This window comes from Urocampus carinirostris, chromosome 13 (genome assembly GCF_059441175.1).
Source record: "Urocampus carinirostris isolate Australia breed hairy pipefish chromosome 13, RoL_Ucar_1.0, whole genome shotgun sequence".
Taxonomy (NCBI): domain Eukaryota; kingdom Metazoa; phylum Chordata; class Actinopteri; order Syngnathiformes; family Syngnathidae; genus Urocampus; species Urocampus carinirostris.
Window position 1 is genome coordinate 40,961,732 of NC_142361.1, and position 19,814 is coordinate 40,981,545.

General features: G+C 44.7%; 1 protein-coding gene across 1 annotated transcript in view; it reads left to right on the forward strand.

Moving 5' to 3' along the window:
- The window catches only part of LOC148354564 (uncharacterized), a 76,215-nt gene that overhangs the window by 16,373 nt on the left and 40,028 nt on the right, over positions 1–19,814 (forward strand). The window contains exons 2-3 of the mRNA XM_088350883.1: positions 17,094–17,250; positions 18,553–18,659. Coding sequence (XP_088207009.1) covers positions 17,094–17,250; positions 18,553–18,659 — 264 coding nt within the window. The remainder of the gene's footprint in view (positions 1–17,093; positions 17,251–18,552; positions 18,660–19,814) is intronic.

Sequence of the window (19,814 nt, forward strand, 5' to 3'; positions counted from 1 at the left end):
GGCCCGCTAAGGGATTGAATCCGGCCCGCGAGACAACACTCAGAGAAGCGCAAGAGAAAAACAAGCTGCAGGTTGAAATATGTCAACTGTTGCCAAAGCCAGGTCCCTCTCACAAAGACACTGTACTTGTATTTCTTTCTCTCTCTCTTTCTTTTCCACTCCTTTTCTCCCACTCTGTCTCTTTCACTCTCTGTGTCTCTCTTTTTCTCTTCCTTTGTTGCTCTTTGTCTCTTTCTCTCTCTGTGTCTTTTTAAGTTCTTTTGCTCTAACTTCCTTTTTCCTTTTCTCTCTTTTCTCTTTCTCTCTTCCTACCCTTTGCGCTTTCTTTTTGCTTTTCCCTCCTTCTGTCTTTCTATTTAGCTTTGGATTTCTTTCTTCCTCTCACTTTCTTTTCCCTTTCTTTCTATCTCTCTTTGGATTTCTTTCTTCCTCTCCCTTTCTTTTCCCCCTCTCTCACAACTTTTTATCTCTTGTTTCTCACGCTCTCGCTCTCTCTCCCACAGTCTCTCTCTCTCTCTTTCTTTCTTTGTCCCGCCCTCTCTCATTTTCCTTCCCTCTTTTTTTTTTTTTTTTATCTCTCTTTTTCTTTCTCTTTGATCTACTAGTCCGGCCCCCGATAGAATGTTTGTTCTATCGTGTGGCCCCAGAGTTCATATGAGTTTGACACCCCTGTCTTAAGCTGTAGGAACCCTGTCGTTGTACCCTTATTCTGTTTTGAATATACAATATTCGACCACTAGAGGTCGCCGTATGGTGTCGTGCGGGGATCGGCCACCCAAATTGTGGAAAGAGCCATAATAGACTTAAGAAACACCAAAAGAAACGCGAAGCACGAAAGTTACGAGCCTTTTCAAAATAGGGACATATTGTGTGTTCTTGACTATAAGTCGCTCCGTCATATGAGTGGCCCTAGCCTAAAAACATAAGTCACACCTGGAGTATAAGTCCCATATCCATATAGCACTTCAAATTTGTCTCCCGCTGAAAATGGATTCGAGAAAGGTGTCCAACATGCGGGCCAGGTCAGGCCTGCCGACGGATGGATTCTGGCCAGCCGTTTTAAATGGGGCGCCACCCCCAAAGCAACAGCCATATTTTTCCTCTTTCTTTCAATCTCTTTCTCTCTTTCTGTCTGTCGCTCTTTTCTCTCTCCCTCTTTTTCTTTATCTCTATCTCCCTCTCTTTCTCTCCTTCTCTTTTTCTTCTCTTTTCCTTTTGTCTAACTTTTTCACCCTTTCTGTCACTCTCCTTCTCTCTTTTTTCTCTATATCCCTTTCCCTCCGTCTCTCTTTTTCTCTCTTTCTCTCACTCTCTCTCTTTCCCTCTCTTTTTATCTCTTCACATTTCTCTCTTGCTCGCTCTCTCTTTTTCTTATCTCTCTCTTTATTTTTTGTTATCTTTCTCCTATGTGTCTTTCTCTCTCTTATTTCTTTGTTTCTTTTTCTTTCTTTCCCTTTCTCATCTTCATTATTTCTTTTTCTCTTTATATCTTTCCTTTTCTTTTTCTTTCCCTTTCTCATCCTCTTTATTTCTTTTTATCTCTTTCTTTTTCTCCTTTCCCTTTCTCCCCCCTCCTCTTTCTTTTTCTCTTTATCTCTTTCTTTCTTTTTCCTCTTTCCCTTTCTCATCCACTTTATTTCTTTTTCTCTTTCTTTCTTCTAATCTACTAGTCTTGACCCCCCTCGAGTCATTTTTTCTACGACGTGTCCCCAAGTTCAAACGAGTTTGACACCCGTGCTCGAATGTCATCATTTGTCAGAGTAGAGCGCGATCACTTTTAAGGTTATGTAAGAACGGAAGACTCCGCGCTCGCCGCCGCAAAGTCGAGCGGAAAGCGAAGCGTGGGATTTGACGGCGAGCCGAAGATCGGAAAGTTCCGGGAGCTTTTCTTGCCGCGCCTGGCTTTTACGACCCGCGTATCGTTTGCGCCGCGGGAAGGTCGGAACGGGAGCGTCTCGGCCACTCCCGTTTTCTCCCGAGCGCCCGAAGGGACGCTCCTACCCGCCACCCGATACGTCGGATCCGGATTCCGAACGATACGGTAGGACCTGGGAGAAGACTGGGATTCCTTTTGAGGCGGGGATCGACAAGTGACATTTTGCCACGACACGATCGCGCCAGAGCAGCCCGGCGACGCAGCGGTTAGCGCGTGTACGGCACAGTTCTGAGGTCACGAGATCGAACCTCCTGTGTGGAATTTGCATGTTCTCCCCGTGCTTGCGTGGGTTTCCTCCCACATTCCAAAAACATGCGTGTCGGGTGAATTGGCCGGTCCAAATTGTCCCTTAGTGTGAATGAGCGAGTGAATCGTCTGCTGGCAAGCAGTTGAGGGTGTCCCCTGACCACTGCCCGGAGATGGCTGGGATGGGCTCCGGCACCCCTGTGACCCTACTGAGAATAAGCTGTGCAGATAATGGATGAATGGACAATCGCGCCACGTTACTTATCAATGTCGATGAGATTTCGGTTGATTGCCGACCCTTCCTCGCCGCTCATTTCATTCAGCCCCGTCTCGGTTTGGCGGTGTTTGGGTTCCGAATTTTGCTCCAGATATCGAAAGAAGGAACGGCTCATTTTCGAATACCGATTGGTCCCGAAACGAGGTCGTGAGAATTTGGAGGTATCGTTGTACTCGCTGCACATTAAAGAAAGAGCCTTCTCTGGTTTTTCCTCCCAAACAATAAGAAAAACAAACGCCGGCACTTCTAAGGGCCGACTCCCGGGGACGCTTTGAATCGGTCAGCCGAGCAGCTGGGCGAGGGTTCTCCTTAGCGCACCTGGGTAAACAAGCGCCCGAGCGCCAAACATTCTCTCTCTCGTCTCCCGTCTCTCTTCCCGTGAAAAGGCTCACCTGCCGTAAGCACCCCTTTGAGAATACGCTTTGTTTCCGACGAGCTCGGACCGGCGTTCCTGGCCGGGACGCCCGCCGCCCCGTCCTTTTCCACCGCCTGACCCCGATGGAGATGCCCGCGCCCGGCTCATCCTGCCCACTTAGTTCGTGTTCTTCGCTTCTAACATTTGTGGATAGCGCGTTCAAAAACCGACCTCATTGGCTGTGCGGAATTTGGAACTTTTTGGACCGTCTCCTCCCCTGCATCTACCCCAAAACTCCTCCGTACCAGCTCAAGTCACCTTGTTCCGAATTGACATTGTTTCATTTTTCTTGATATTATTATTTAATCGTATGCATGTGTTGCACATGAATAGTACTCAGTAGATCCTTTTTTTATTTGGATTTTTTTATCTGTGTCACGAGCCTGGAACGGAGACGGGACCCAATTGCGTTCGTTTTACTCCGTTTTTATTGAGAAAGAGAGCAGCGCTTGCTTCCACCATCCCATGATCGTCGGTCACGGGTAGCTGACCGCAGGAACGGGAACGGGTCGATGGCCGGGACGGAGGAGCAGGGCTGAAACGGGTCCAGAAACAGGTCGGCAACAGGTATCAGGCAGGAAACGGGGCAAAACAGGTCGATGGCTGGGACGGAGGAGCAAAGGCAGTAACGAGTCCAGAAAGAGGTCGGCAACATGTAACAGTCAGGAAATGAGGCAAAACTGGTCGATGGCCGGGACGGAGGAGCAAAACAGAAACGGGTCGACAACAGGTATCAGGCAGGAAACGGCAAAACAAGTTGATGGCCGGGACAAAGGAGCAAAGCTGAAACGACAACAGGTATCAGGCAGAAAAAAACAGGGCAGGATAATGTCGGAGAGTACAAAGCTTGCCTAGCTGAGAGCATAGGTTCGCAGACGGTCTGACAGCTTCCTCTTGGAATACGGGGGTTTAAAAAGAGTCCAACAGCCAATCAGTGATCGGGGCCCTGAATCAGCAATTATGACAATCTGGTGTCCCCTGGTTTAAGGGGACAGCCACTTGAGAACCGATTCATGTCCTATCCCCCCCCAAAAAAACGTAAAATAATACAATTCGGAAAATATGATTAAATGTCTATGTTCTGTCATTTTTTCTTGACAATTTAAACGTTGATAAAACGCGAAATATGGATGATTGTATTCCTTTTCACATTTGGTGCGCCTTGAAAATAGTGTCCCAACGGACAGCGTTTTCTCCTCTAATCGAGATCTTTTTGCGGTATGGCTTTCCGGTTCCAACTTCGTCCAGTCTTGGCCCTAAATCGATACATCCTGTTAGCGTTAGCTTCAAGACATCCCGAAAAGTCAGAACTGTTTCTGCCGACGCGTCGTTTACATTATCCCTCCGTCAAATTCATCGACTTGGAGCATTTATTACACGGCAGACGAAAGCGAGGTTGCCGCTTCTCCTCGCACCGGACGTCTCTTTTATTGGTGGGTCGTCTGGTTGCAATTTGCATGAATTCATTTTCTTTTCGCCGCCTCGCAACTTTAATCTTTCGCCTCATCGCTATGTTCCGGATACGTTTCCTGCCCTCTGGATATTAAACCATTAGCTCCGTTTTGCACAAACATATGCGAGACTTTGTCGCAGTATTGAAAAGCCGGTCGTTAACCCCTCGATGTTCGCCTCCAATCCCGATCCCAGACGTACCCGAAGTCGATCGAATGCTGTTCTTGAACCGTTTGGAGAAGAGATAGATGGATAGATACTTTATTCATCCCCGTAGGGAAATTCACACTTCCAGCAGTATTGTTATGTCGATTAACAGATTAATAGGATGGCCTCGGGGTGCTGTGTTGTCGTTTAGCCACAGCGGAGTGAATGACGTCACGCGCTAGGCCAAAAGTTCAGCGTCCCTGCAGCAGATGGAAATCTTTGTGCCCAGGGTCACACCGCCTCCTGTTCACGTAGATAGCGAGTCCGCCTCCTCTCCGCTTCCCGCAGGCTTTTGTGTCTCTGTCTGTCCTAACAGCGCTGAAGCCAGGTAGCGCCACGTTAGCGTCCGGGATGCTAGACGTTTCCGTAAAACACCGCAAACTGCACTCCCTGTACGCTTTGATGTGTTTTACCTGCACAGCCAGGTCGTCTGTCTTATTTGGTAGAGTGTTTACGAACGGTACCGAAGGCTTATAACGCCGCTAGCCGCTTAGCCTTAGCTCCGGCTCTGCATCCACGATAGGGCCCCCTCATCACGCCGGCGCGAGAATTCTTCGGGCGAGGAGTTGATTCCTCGAATAAACGCATTTTTGTGCGTTTAATCCTAAGTGTAGTTGTCGAACCGGAATGATAAGGCGTTCAGTTTTCATTGGTATCCGCTGTCGCTTTCCCCTCTGCATTCACCCACCACTCAACTGTACCGGCTCATAATAATCAAATCATCAATGTAAGTGCTACTAACATTGAAGCATCTGAGTTGAAACACAGAAATAGCAGGTTCTTATTATCGCTTTACAATCCCATGCCAGCAGGTGAGTGTCACATGGGCATCTTGGCTGAAAAACGGGTTAGACAATAGCTTGAATTCTTACCTGCTCGTTTTCCTAAGGGTAAGTTTAGGCGTTTTCAGAAGTGGCCATTTGCAGACGCCCAGTTTACAGCACTTAAACCTTTGAATTTTATTTGGCCAATGTTTTTGACATTTTGAAAGAGTTGTAAATGTTTGACTCTTGCCAGAAGTCAAATCAACAATTGTGCACCCTCGCACATAATAGTAGCGCATAAAAATGAATCGCGAGAGGTGTTAAGCACATTTATCTTCTTGTCTAATTTGAATCAACTACGTACGTCTGACATATTGTTCCCTTCAGGATTTCATTGGCTGACCAATGTGTCAATCATCATTTGTTTCAGTTCCGACTGGCTAAACATATTTGAAGCTAAAGGAGGAGACATCCGTTTTATCAGCACAAGTCCGAGAGTGGTGTCCATCAAAAGGTCAAAGACTAATGGCCATATTGGTTATTATTTTACGACTCTGTTTATTTGTTCACGTAATTATATGGCAAACAGACAGACAGATCACAACAAGGAACGTCTAATGATGCAGAAATGCTTTTAGGTGGCCTTTTTAAAAAAAAAATCTGTCGGGAATACCGCGTGTTTTGGGGTAAATATTGACACGGTTGGATTCTATGGATTGTCTTGGTTATCACCAGTCCGTGTTTGCAGACAATCATCTCATTAACTGACTAAAAGGCCACATCACTAGTGAGCTATGCCGCCTTTATAATTTCGGGGTATCCCGTTTCAGTCCGATGTTTCTGCCATGAGTATATTTTGGAACGGTCATCGTATCTCGTTCATGCATTATGCACCGTGTATACTCATTGAGTATGAAGTGTAGACACAAAGTTTAGCAGACCATCAAGTGACCCCATGTTAAATTATTTACCACGACTGCGGAGACGGGCCGAGACGGACGGGTAAAGAGACGAACAAAATTCTCCTCCCGAAAGCGAAGACGGAAGTTTAAAGGATCGTACGTAGCACTTCGCTGCAACGACAGAGGGAGATGAGCAAAGACCGGCGTGCTCGCTTCATTAGAAATGTTGGCGGCGGACGGCATGAAACCAAATCAACGAAGCTGTCATTTCTAGACAACTTAATCATACTGATAAGACGCTTGAGTTTTTTTCCCGGTAAAAATCTGCCAACAGGCGCCGACGGAGGTGACGCGTTACCATCAATATCGAGCAATAAAAGGAGGAAAGATGAGGGAGCGTGAGAGGATTTCTTCTTCCGAGGGAGGGCGGGACAGAAAATAATGAATAAACGTGCTTAAGACCACTTCCACACCGTTTGAGAGGACCTTTTCCATTGGTGGAAAGCGGGACCGGCAGCTAGCATTGGCTCGTGCTTTGCGAGCAAAAGCCAGCACACTGAAAAGCAGCCGAGCCCACCCAAACTCGATAAAATCGTCCTCGGTCCAATAAAAAGAGAAGGCGGATGGGAAGTCGGGATTAAGCGCTACCGTCTTGAGGTTGAGTCTTATTGAGCGATCAAAGACGTTCGAAATGGAAAAAAATCCCCTCGCGTGTCAGAAAATGTCACGAGAAGTATGAAAATCATGCGGGGTCCGGGACAAGGACCAAACACGGAGCGGGAGTCTTTGGTTTTGGCCCGAGGGAGGAACATGTGTTTACGCTTACTGTAAAGGATGACTTTGCTCCCGTGCTTTTTCTTCTCCATCTCTAAAGAAACCGACGTACTCCGGCACACGTGGCCAACGCGCTCGTATGCGCTACGGCAAATTGTTAGCGCATCGAAGCGACCCGTCCGTCACGATTGCCGATTCGGGGCACCTGCCGACTGCTCATTGGCGCCAACAGCCTTGAGAGCCGATCGGCTGATGGACTTCTTTTAAACCCCCGGCTTTCAAGAGATCCTCGTCAGATCGTTGCAAACCGTCGCTCCCAGCTCGGCAAGCTCTCACTTTCAGACACTCCGTTCCCGTTTTGTTTTCTCTGCCCGATCCTCGTCGCCGACCTGTTTCCGTACCTGACTCTGCCCCGTTCTGCCTGCCCCTTATCCGACCTGTTTTTCCCCCGCTACCCGCCTGCCTCCTTTTACCCACCTCGCTTCCGAACCTGACACCGTCCTTTCTCTCCGGTCCCGGAAAACGACTACCTGTTTTCGACCTTCCTCGCCAGACACGTAAGTGCCACTTCCGCATCTCCTGCTCCATTTGTCTGTCAACAATCGGATCGTGGAAGCAAGCCCTGCTCTCCCTCTATATTAATAAAAACTGAGAAAATGAGCGCTATTGGGTCCTGTGTCTGTTTCTGGTCCGTGACACCGTCGGGTTCCGGAGTCTTCGTTGGCGTATGACAAGGCATATTGAAAATACCGATATCCTATTGGCTGAACTCTCTCCCGCAATGCCTATCTCATCTTTACATTGCTTCACAAATGAATAAATGGCGAGAAAAATGACAAATATAGCAAACAAAAAAAAGACAATACGTGCTTTTGTTCCGTCAACAGAAATTTTAAACTCTTTTAGATGCTTGATTTGTGTCAAGGTATCATGAAAACGTCGATATGCAATTGTCTGAACTACTTCTCACAATGCCTTTCTCTCTCATTTAGCTCAAAATCTCCTGTTATTTGTAGTCTTTTCGTGTTGGCGATTCAATACCGTGTTTTTTTTCTACTCTCATTATCGGCTATGAGTCCTAAGGCTTGCATTGATGCGAAAGGGAGGAACAAAAACATGATGACCAGGGAAGCAAAGCCCCCTATGGTCAAGACATATAAAGAGGACGCACCACTGTCTACTCTCAATAAGTTGCATCACCAATCAGGACTAATATTAAGAACAAAAAGAGACAATTAAAGCAAGGAATTATTTTACGGGGATTAAGATCTCGAGGGATATGACCTGGGTAGATAGATGTAAATTTCACCTAAAATGCTAATCCAAGACGGACCCAAAGTCAATTGAATGCTCTTCTTGAACCATACGGAGAAATGGGATGATTTTGCTCAATTTTGAAAGTTAAGACTCTCGAATTTTGTCCCAAACTGAGACGATCACTGACAGTGCTCCTCACAGAGTCATCTGAGTTGGAACACACAGAAATAGAAAGTCTTTATCCTCGCCTAATAAATGTTTTCAAATGAAATGCGTCCGAATGAGTGTAGCATGGGCAGCTTGGCTGGAAAACAGCTGGGACTATCGCACGAAGCCTTACCTAGAACGCTAAGGGGTTGAATCGGTTTTTATTTTTGTCTGCTGTCTCTTTTCCCCTCTGCATCCACCCACTACTCAATTGTACCAGGTCAGGTCACGCCAAAAATAAATTGATTTATTTTTCCTTTGCATATATTGCACTTAAATAGTACAGTGGAACCTCGGTTTTTGAACGCCTCTCAGTTCGAACAAATCGGTGTCTGACCAAAAATTTCGAGAAATTTTTGCTTCTCTGTTCGGTCGAAAAATCGGAGTTCGAACGCCGGTAATGCGTGAGTGCGTACATTCATGTTAGCGTAATCTTTCGTACGGAAGATTATGATAACGCAAACGTACGATGAGCCTGGGTTAGCTTTATGTTTACGGTAAACATTCAGGGTGTTGGAACGGAGCCCAACATTCAGGGTGTTGGAACGGAGCCCCCTTTCCAATGAACCGCTCAGCACTTGTTGTGGAGACCCGGTTGCTAAATGACTTGTAAATGATCTGATTTTTTTTATTTTTATACGTTCATGTTAGCGTCATCTTTCGTACGGAAGATGACGATAACGCGGACGTACGATGAGCCTGGGTTAGCTTTATGTCTACGTTAAACATTCGAGTTAAACATTCAGGGTGTTGGAACGGATTAAAACGATTTACATTATTTTTAATGGGAAAAATGATTTCGGTGATCGAACAAATTTGTTTTCGAACAGGGTTCTGAAACGGATTATGGTCGAGAACCCAGGTTCCACTGTACTCTTTTTTTTTATTTTTTTTTATTATTTTTTATTTTTTTTGTATAATATATCTGGGGTTCTGAGGTTTGGCATAGTCGGGTTACAGAAATTTCACTCCGCGGTCCGCATTTCGGATGGGAACAGTGTCCTATCCCGGGGCTTTACTGTACTATCAATAATAGATGAAGCGTGACCTTCCTCCTCACCCCGTATTGAATGGAGATCTCTTCATAAGAGCATCAACAAAAAAAACTCGTAATTCATCTTCCGTCTTTATTACCGGCACGCCGCTTTAGAACGCGGGATTGATGACTGTGTACTCAGCTGAACTCTTGCGAGGAGGCGCTTGATTTTTTTTTTTTTTGCCCTTCTGGATTCTCCGTGACTTTTTGGGCAAGTCCAGACCAGAATTCCAGTCCGGTAGCCAACAGGAGCCATCCTGCCCTGTGTAGGAATATATCAATGGCTATACATATATGCCATAGGATATCAATGAAGATAGAAGTATCATCCATCCATCCATTATCTGCGCCGCTTATTCTCAGTAGGGTCGCGGGGGTGCTGGAGCCCATCCCAGCTATCTCGGGGCAGTGGGCAGGGGACACCCTCAACCAGTTGCCACACCGAGACGGACAATTCACTCGCTCATTCACCCCTAGGGACAATTTGGACCGGCCAATTAACCTATCATGCATGTTTTTGGAATGTGAGAGGAAACTCGCGCAAGCATGGGGAGAACATGCAAACTCCACACGGGAAGGTTTGATCCACAACCCTACACTTAAAGAAGCAGTAGCATGCTAAGCTAAACGATGACCACCATATGGCTCTCAGATTGTAATGAGTCTAAAACCTCTGGCTTAAACAAAAATGCAAATAAGGTAGAAGAGTTTGTGTTGTGATGTTTAGCGCCCCCATGTGGCGCCTCATGGCAAGTAGACTACAATTGAACGAGCAGTAGCATGCTAAGCTAAATGATTACCACCATGTGGCCTTCAGATTGTAACAGTAATACCTAAATATATGAAAACCAATTCAATTTATTCTTTTATTTATTTTTTGATGTATTCTGGCACAACCAAAATGGGAGGTGGGTCAACGTTTCACCTCTATCTGATTTATTCATCACTGATTAACTCATAAGTTGAAAATATACACAGCAAAACCTGTGAAAAAATACTCATGAGAAAATATATCTCGAAACAAATGACCGAAAGGCGCGGCCAAATAAATCCTGAATTAAATCAATGACAAAAAAAGATGCGGAAAAAAAAAAAAGAAATAAACAGGTGAAAAAATACACGATGGAATACATATTGAAATAAACGACCCGACGAAAATACACGACCAAACACAAGACGGAATACAAAGGAAAATGAATCCTGTAATAAATGCATGAGAAAATAAATCCCAGAATAAATACAGGTTTAAAAACACAGTAAAGTACACAACAAAATATGTGGGAAAATGAATACACAGTGAAATACATGATAAAAATACATGTGGAAATACACAAAGCAATACAGGAAGGAATAGATCCTGTCAAAAATACAGTATTTTCCGCACTATAAGGCGCACCTAAAAGCCTTCATTTTTTTCAAAAGCTGACCATGCGCCTTATAATACAGTGCGCCTTATTTATGGATCAATATTAAGTCGCAAAGTCTGGCAACTAACTTGCAGCCGCAGACTCGATTATCCCCCGAACGCCAAGTCGTCCGCGATGTATGCTGGAATTTATTTACCGGCGTTTCATTGGCTAACCAATGTGTCAATCATCATTTGAATCGATCGCTATTGGCTAAAGTTATTCGGAGGTCAAGGGGCGGATCCTTTTTATCATTTAAAGGCTGCCATTGGCTTAAACGGCGAAACAAAGCCTGCAATTGGCCGAAAAAGATGAATGCGTATAGCACGTGGCTGACGGCATAGAGAAAGCATTTTTTTCTATTCTGTATTTGTAAATATTTTATTCTCCTGGATTTACTACACTCACGGATATAAGAGGACCATGGCTGCGCATTATTATTGAACACAACGACTTCGATGAGCTACTCTGGCTATATATTTTCCCTGTATCTTGTTTCAGACTGAACTCGATGGAATGGAGTGTCTATTTTTAAATTCAACTCAATTCAAAGTGTTTATTGTCATATGCACAGTAAAGTTGTGAGCAAAAAAGAAAATAGAAACTAAGGAACGGTTGGCATTTCTTGAATCCCAAGACTTTAACTTTCTGAGTGATATTTGGAACGATGCATTTGAGTGACATCGTACGGACACCGCATCCGCACGTGTCTACGACACGTATTTGCAAGCTTTGGGAACGTTAAGGGGGTAATCAGTTTGACTCAACTATCTGACTCTTTTGTCGACATTCCCATTGTAGCGCCTTGTAATCCGGTGCGTCTTATGTATGTCAAATATAGGACCAAAAACTATTTTTTCGGGGTGCGGCCTATAACCCGGTGTGCCTTATAGTGCGGAAAATACGGTAAATGAGAAAATACACGGCAAGATACACCAGAAAATTCACAACGAAATACTCAACGAAGTACCCCACAAAACACACGACAAAATACACTGAGGAGTACCCCAGAAAATGCACGAGGAAACAAATCTAGAAAAAAAAGAAATCATGAAATACTTGACGGAACATGCAGCAAAAAAATGCAGTGCAAAGTTAAAAGACATGAGGAAATCAACCCGAAATGACAAAATAGACAATGCAATTTTCAACAAAATACCGGACGAAATACACAAGGAATGACCCGACGCGTGATTCGCCGACTATATCTTTGGGTATTACATCTTTTATTTGTACGACGTCGGCCATTTTATTTCTACATACGAGAGGACGGAGCCGAGGGCCCGCGCCGCTTCGCCTCTTTGAAATCCGAGGCGCGGTCAAACCTTTGCCGAGTATCCCATTGACGAGCGAGCGAGCGGAAAAGCCTTTGAGTGCCGGACACCGAAGCAGCACGTGACGCCGTCTGATTTCACCCGTAAAAAACGCAACGAGGGGACAAAGACGAGTACCGCGTACTTGGGGGATCCACGTGTGGTGTAACCTATCGTGGTTAAACCTACGGTGCCTTGTCCAGAATTTTGGAACATTTTCAGCCTTTAAACGAGTGTGTAAAGAAAGCAAATGTATTTGACACCTGATCGCCAATAAAAAATGGAAAAAAAAATAGGTGTTCATTTGAGCTGTGAAAAGTGACGGGTCCCGGGGACTCGCATGCTCAAAAATCGATGGGTCCCGACAGAGATCTAGGGCTCCCCAAAATTTATATTTATATATATTCATGCAGTTTTAATCACTTCAGATTTTTCAGTTCATACATTCTTGGTGGTTTGCTGTCCCGCCACAGTTGTAATGCCTTCTCAAGGTCCAATTGCAGCAACGGAATTTCCATAGCTAATTTGTGCTTTTCATTGTCGTTGTGCCGATCCAATGTGCTTTTCTGAAAGTTCTTATTGCCAAATGATTTATGCCATCCAGTTTTTTTGTCACGCTGGGTGCACGCATCACAGAACATGTAGCCTCTATTATCATCCTCCTCATAGCGTAACCTGGAATATAATTGAGTCCATTTTGGCTGAAAAGACCTTTTCTCGCTAGGAGTATTCTTTTGTTTATCTTCGTCGAATCGTTGGCTTCAAAACACGTGTTTTTCTTGCCTTCGCGGTCTTCTCTGCCGTTTTTCCGTGCCGGAATTATTGCCGTTGTTACCACTTTCTGTATTATGTTTTGACTTATTACCGACACTGAAGAAATTGCCAATTTTTTTGTTGATTTGCACCTAATACCAACTGTTTTTACAGAGGCATACTTCTCTTTCACTCGACAACCAACAAAACAATGACATCATCCCGAAGCAACGAGATCTCGTTTGCCGAGATCGGCGCGAGACCAAAACAACAATGGCGGATTTGCCTGACGAAAAATTTGGGGTGCGGTAAATCTTTGTTTAAAAAAAAAAAAAGGAATCGGGTAATAATGACAATTTGGTGTCAAAAAGTTGCGTCCCCAGCAAAAATGATGTGTCTAGGACGTAGGGACGCGGGCAAACCAGAACACTGTAGGTGTTGCAAAACTATCGCCCCCCTTCGAAGCTCCTTTTACTGCTACCACAGCCACAAGTCTTTTAGAGGTGTTGCACATCTCGAAACAGGAATATTTCCCCGTTCTTCCTTACGAAGCGGCTCGGGTTCCTTAAGGTTCGATAGTGATTGTTTGCCAACAGCAATGATCAGATCTGACATTCGATGATTCGATCAAATGGATGAAAAAGGCGTGATCTATTTATAACGGAGTTCGTATCCTTATAAAAACAGCATCACGGCCTACTATTCATCAATAAATGACCGGAAAATCAAGAGAAACCATTTTTATATGACAAAAATACAGAATCTTAGAATATGGCAGTTATCTTGCCAAAAATCCTAAAGGACTTTGAAAATCTTTCATTCCTGTAAGTTTCTGCCCGTGATCTCGTTGCGCCGATCGTGTACAAAGCCCGGCATTGTGGGTAATAAAGAACCCCTGGAACCGGTCCAGGTTGGTGCTCGGGACCGCGCGGGCCCGAGGGCGTCTCCGGATTTACGACTCTATTGTAGTACAGGCAGGTGAAAGGCGAAGAGAGCGAGGCACACGCCTTGTGCGCCTCGACATGGGTTGCTACACGCAGGCCATTCAACTTTGCGTGTTTGTGTTTTTCCACGTCTCCACCGAGAAGACAACGCCGCCGCCGAAAAACCAATATCAAAAAATTGGCCACGGCATCAAAAAAAAACACCGGATCAAAGTGCTCAAATTTGAAAATGGCTTTGTAATTATTTTTTTTTGCTAGTCGCTAACGGCTACAAATTTATTAAAATAATTGCTTTCATATCCATGGATGGGCAGTGGTTTATTGTACTATACACAAATCATTGGCAGCACATTTCAAGTTTTTTTCACAAATGGTTTTTAATTAAACACAAAATTCAAATGAGCCAAAAATATTGCGTATAGCTGATTCTTATTCATTTTAGTTGAGGAAAAAAAGAAAAAAATAGCAAAACGGTCTGGCCATTTTTTTCGCTCTCATTTTTCTTTTTTCTGTTTTTTAGTCCTCCAGGATTGCAGATAAGGGATAGTATTATTCACGTGAAGTTTTATTTTCCCAAGTATGACGGAAAATATCTCTTAGATTAGGAAAAATGATTTCAGAGTCAGAAAAAATGTTTTCTTGTTAGACACGAAATTAAAAATGAGCAAATGTTTCTACTTTGGCTGATCGCCGATTGTGTTTATTTCATTGAAGTATTCTTTTCCTGATTTGTAGAAAATACCTAAAACTGTTAAAAGGGTTATGGATCAGAACCTGGAGACCGTTTAGGGTGGATTTATGGGGTTAGATTTGCTTTAAGGGGCTAGGGTTAATAGGGTAAGGTTTAGGGTTTACAGTAGAGTTATGGGCTATGGTAGGGTAAGGAGGGCGTAAGGTTTTGGGGAGGCTTGAGCAGTTAAGGTTTCAGGAAGGATTAAGGGTTAGGTTATGTTTAAAGGGTTGGGGTCCAGGGTAGGGTTAAAAGTAAGGATTAGGGTAAGGTTAAGGGTGAGGTTAAAAGTCAGGGTTTTCATTTCAGGTTAAAGGTTTAAGGTAGGGTTAAGGGGATAAAGTTTGAGGGTTAAGGTTAGGGGTTTAGCTTGGGTTTATCGGGGTAAGGTTGGGGGTTTAAGGTTTTTGAGGGTATGGCTAAGTTCGAAGGGGTGAGAGTAGAGCTAGTTTTAAGGGGCTCAATTTGAGAGAGAGGAGGGTTAAGGGCTCAGGGTAGGGTTAGGGTGAAGTTAAGGATTAGGGGGTTATTGGGATAGGGTAAGGAGGGTGGGTAGGGTTGTAGGGTCTGGGTGTCAGGGGAGGTATAAAGGCTATATATTTTGGGGGTCAAGGCAAGGAAGGGAAGGTTTAGGGTGAGGGGTTAGGGGATATGCTTAGAGGGGTAGGGTTTAGGCTAGAGTTAAGTCGTTCAGGTTATATCCTTTATATCCAAATGATGTCATACGTCACGACATTTTGTGATTTTCACGGTTTTGGGCTGCTTAAGCTCCGGTCGCAAAACCCAATCCCTTGAAACAGGATCACGGGTCGAGCCATTAACAATCATCGGGCTTGATATAACCCACAGTCCCGCACAATATCATTAAAATCATTTGAATCGGACTTTTTGCGCGTTTCATAAAGTTGTATAACGCAGCATTAAGCTTTACAGGTCTCCTTTTACGATCCCGGCCTTTCCCGCCCTGCGTTTGCGTTAAGCGACGTCATTATATTTGCTTAGGATCTGTTTGGAGGGCCAAACGGCCATTTTCCACCCTACCCGAGGCTTATTAGCCCCTCCGTGCTTTTTCAGCTAACGTTCGCCGCATTTAATGAGCGCACGGCAAACCTCTCTGCGCCTGGATCGGGTCCAGGTCCTGAACCAATTCTCCGGCTTCCTTCAAATGACACGCGAAAAAAAAAGAAAAAAGCCTAAAAGTCTGCATTATTTCTGCACATTCTTGGACGTTTCCCCGAAATTCCCCGGCACGTGACTGCGATCGGCGCCCAAGCGTGAACACCGCGTAAGCTATAATCAAAGACACCTGTTCCCAAAAAATGCGACGCAACAACTGGATAAATAATTGTTTTTAATTGCGATAATGCTTAAATCAGGGTCTGTACGGATGCTTGAAATCCTTAAACCAGGGTTGTCCAAACGTTTGAGAAAGCGCGGGGCCAAATTTGGTAAACTGAGAACGTGTGAGGGCTGACCATTCAGCCTGGCATTCTTTAAAAAATCCTTCCGAAATTCAACCTCTGTCAAAGGGTTGCAGTGCCTCACAGCTCACCTTTTCGCATTTTCATTTCATTTGAAAACAGCTTCCAGTGGCTTTACCTTTTCACAGCCGTTGTTTCTAGTGAGCTTTTTGTAGTCGCTGTGCCTTTTGATGTTCTATTCTTTAAATACGGCCACAGTCTCAAACATCTTTGGTGAAAATTACTATAAATTCCACTCGTCCCAGGAGCGGCGGCCCTCACAGTCAACTTTCCTTTTTTTTTTTTAATCGCTGCCATATCGGAAATGGTGGCCCACATATTTTTATGACAAAGGCTGCAGGCCACTAGTGAAAAATTGATTACTGGCCCCTGGGCCAGTCTTTGAGCATAGCTGCCTTTAACAGTTGAATTTTAATGTTACGTTTTCAAGGTTTGAAAAGTGCTTGAATTTTAGATGAAGTGATTTTAAAGGCTTCAAATTCTTCGGTGTTGGGTTAAGGTCTGGGCTTTAAATAGGGGTTTTAAACCTTTTGTTTATTGTTCCTGAATAGTTTAGGGGCTAGAGTTAGAAAAGAAGGTTAAGGCTCCTTATTAGGGGATTCAACTGAATTTAGGGTTTTGAAATAGGGTTGGGGTGAGTTAGGTGTGTGTGGTTTTAGGGTTAGGAACTACGTTTTTAAACAAGTTTAGGGCTGAAAGATCACGATGACCCTTCGCTGCTGAGCTATTTTCAGAACCTCTCTGCGGGCTACTCGGGTGTTCTAAGTGGGCCACCTAGGTGCCCGCGGACAGCAGGTTGGAGAACCTGGCTTTAAAGAAAACCATAAAAAAAGACAAACGAAGGTATCCTGAAAAATGGTTGAGGACGATGCTGACGAGATGTGGGCAGAATGAAAGCGGGGCGAGAGCGAGGAATAGCCCGAGGAGCGGAGCCTGGGCTTTTTCTGGCCGGTCTGGCTGGCTTCCCGGCCTCCCGTGTCGCCGCTTGAAAAGGAGCGCTTCATTTACACCTCGGCGGGGAAAAAGCACCTGGTTGTTATTTTATCTGATGAGCTCTGGGCGTCCCGCGTCCTTCTCCACTCGGGTGAGCCTTTGGGTTCCGCTTCGGAGAGTTCTGCCACGCCGGTGACTTTCACCACGTTAGGGCCCGGTCACACAGCCGTTGGCGTCTGAATCACGGCCAGAAATTTCTGCCCGTGAAGCAGACGCTGTCGGACGCTTTGGGATCGCCATACGGACGAGATACAGCAGTGCTTTACACGCGGTCGGAAATTCACACGCGGTCGGCCGCGCCAAAAAGTTTTGCGCTGCTCAAAACTTTCGACCAAGTGTAACCGCGGGCGGCACACGAGGTAATGACGCGGAAATGACGCGGAAGGACGTGCTCTGGCCGCGGCCGGGGCGTGGTTACACGTGGCTAGGACGTGAAATTTCAGCGGGTCGTCGTGGGTGGAGCACGGTCATAGCATGTTCTGCACCTGTATCGCGGTGTTATTACGTGAAATTAGCGTGTTACGCGTGTGACGGTCAAACGCCTTTCTCCGCGTATATACGGCGCGATTTGCCGAGCGCACGTCAGTTGTGCTCGAGACGTCAAGGGGTGGACACGGATCCCCGTCACCGTAGTGACCTCGTCTTAATCCATTTTTATTTCTTGACATTTCATTTCATAACGAGATCATAAAATCAAAATGGAAAAACTATTACAATGATAACATATTGGCTTCTTCGGTGCCATAGCTTGAAATCTTGATCTTCACGGGACTGCTTTTCGAGCGGTTATGATTTCTACAGCCCGGTCTTATCCGAGAAATGCATCCCTGCCGAGATTTGCGTCCCCTCGCTACAACAACCACTTTGACCTCGTTTTATCTCACTTTTAGGGAATGTAATGGCGAACATATAACCAAATCCACTTGGTCTTGCATTTGTTGGGAATGTAATACAACGTAAACCATTCCGTCTTTGTTTTTGTTGTGAACGTCATCGAACGGTAATGCACACCTGCAACTGAGATCAAAGCCAGCAGAAAAGCTAATGTTGTGACTCATTCATTTGCAGAAACTGTAATAATAAAAACCTCATCATCCAGTCCAGCGTGAATGTGGATCTTAGGTGGGACAAGTACACCGCGGTTACATTAACAAAACTTAAAGAACAATGCAGGATATGTTGGAACACTAATTCTAAACGAACCAATACATGCCCCCAAATAACCGATTCCAAATGAATAATTATGAAGAAGAACTCTTTTTGGTGTTTCTGCACGTTGGCCTTTCAAAACAATGTCAGTTTTGCTTCGGTTGTTACGTCATCTTAACTCGGTCACTGACAACTTGATGTACTTTCAAGTGTTTTTTCACATGTCGGAAATAACAAACACAGCTCCATAAACCTTTGTCGGGATTAAGAAATCTTACACGTGTTTCCGCCGTTTGTAATGCTTCATCAGGTGCGAGGCGATATCGCTCCGAGTCGGAGACCTACCGCAAAGATCCCGGGAAGGAAGTACATCTCCATGAATACCAGCGAACCGGCGTAGACGGAAACCTGGAAAAAGTAAGTTGGCGGCCTCGACGCTTTTAAGTAGGAACACATGGGAGACAGGGGCGTTACAAGGGGGGTAGTGCCCACCCAAAGAAAACTGGATGTCGTGCTGAGGGCAAAATGAAAAAAAGGGAAGAAGAAAATGAAGCAAGAGAAAAGCCTGGGAAAAAGGAAATCAAAATCAGGAAAAAAGATGAAAAAGGGAGCAAATATTGGAAACTAGGAAAAAAGGAAGAAATGAAAAGACTAAAAAGGAAAAAAATAAGAAAAAATAAGAAAGCAAGAAAAACAAGAATAAATTAAAAAATGAAATAGGAAAAGAGAAAAAAAAGCCAGAAAAAAAGAAATGAAAAGCACTAAAAAGCTAAGGGAAAAGGAACCCAAGAAGAAATGTAAATGTAACTCTTTCACGCCTTACCCTACATCTCAACCCTTTCCATAACCATATTTGCCAAGAATGAGATACCTCCCACCCCGTGACCCTCGTTCCATAGCACTTAAAATTGGGAAATCCAACATCCTAATCCGGCCCCCAACCCTAAACATAACGCTTCCTCTCCTAAGCGTAACCCTAACCCCCTCACCCTTGTTTCCTTCTCCTTACCAAAACCTTTTAACCACAACCCATCCCCCTACCCTTTAACCCTAATCCTCCCTTAGCCCGCTCACCTTAAACTCTACCTACCCTGTTACCCTAGTCCAGACCCCCTAACTGTAAACCCCTTATCCCATTCCCTTACTTTTAACACTACCTTATCATGAAAGCCCAATCCTACCCTCATAACCATCATATCTAAACCTTAAAACCTTAACCTTAGCTTTACCCTATCCACCAAACTCTCAACCATACCCGGAAGCTAAACCTGAATCTTACCCTGATAAACTTAATATCCTTATCCTAAAACCTTACTGTTACCCTAACCTAGCCCTTAACCTTAGCTCTTCACCTCAGCTCTTAACCCTAGCCCTACCCTAACACTATTTCTTAATAAAACGATCAGTTAAATGAATAATACCAACTAACCGACGATACCAAACGTGATGATAAATCATCGGTATCTTATTAATAATGACAAGAACGGACAATCACATCCAGAAGAGCAGCTTCAGCGACAGACTGCTGTCACAGTCTTTTTCCACGGACTGAGGAGATCATTTCTTCCTCAT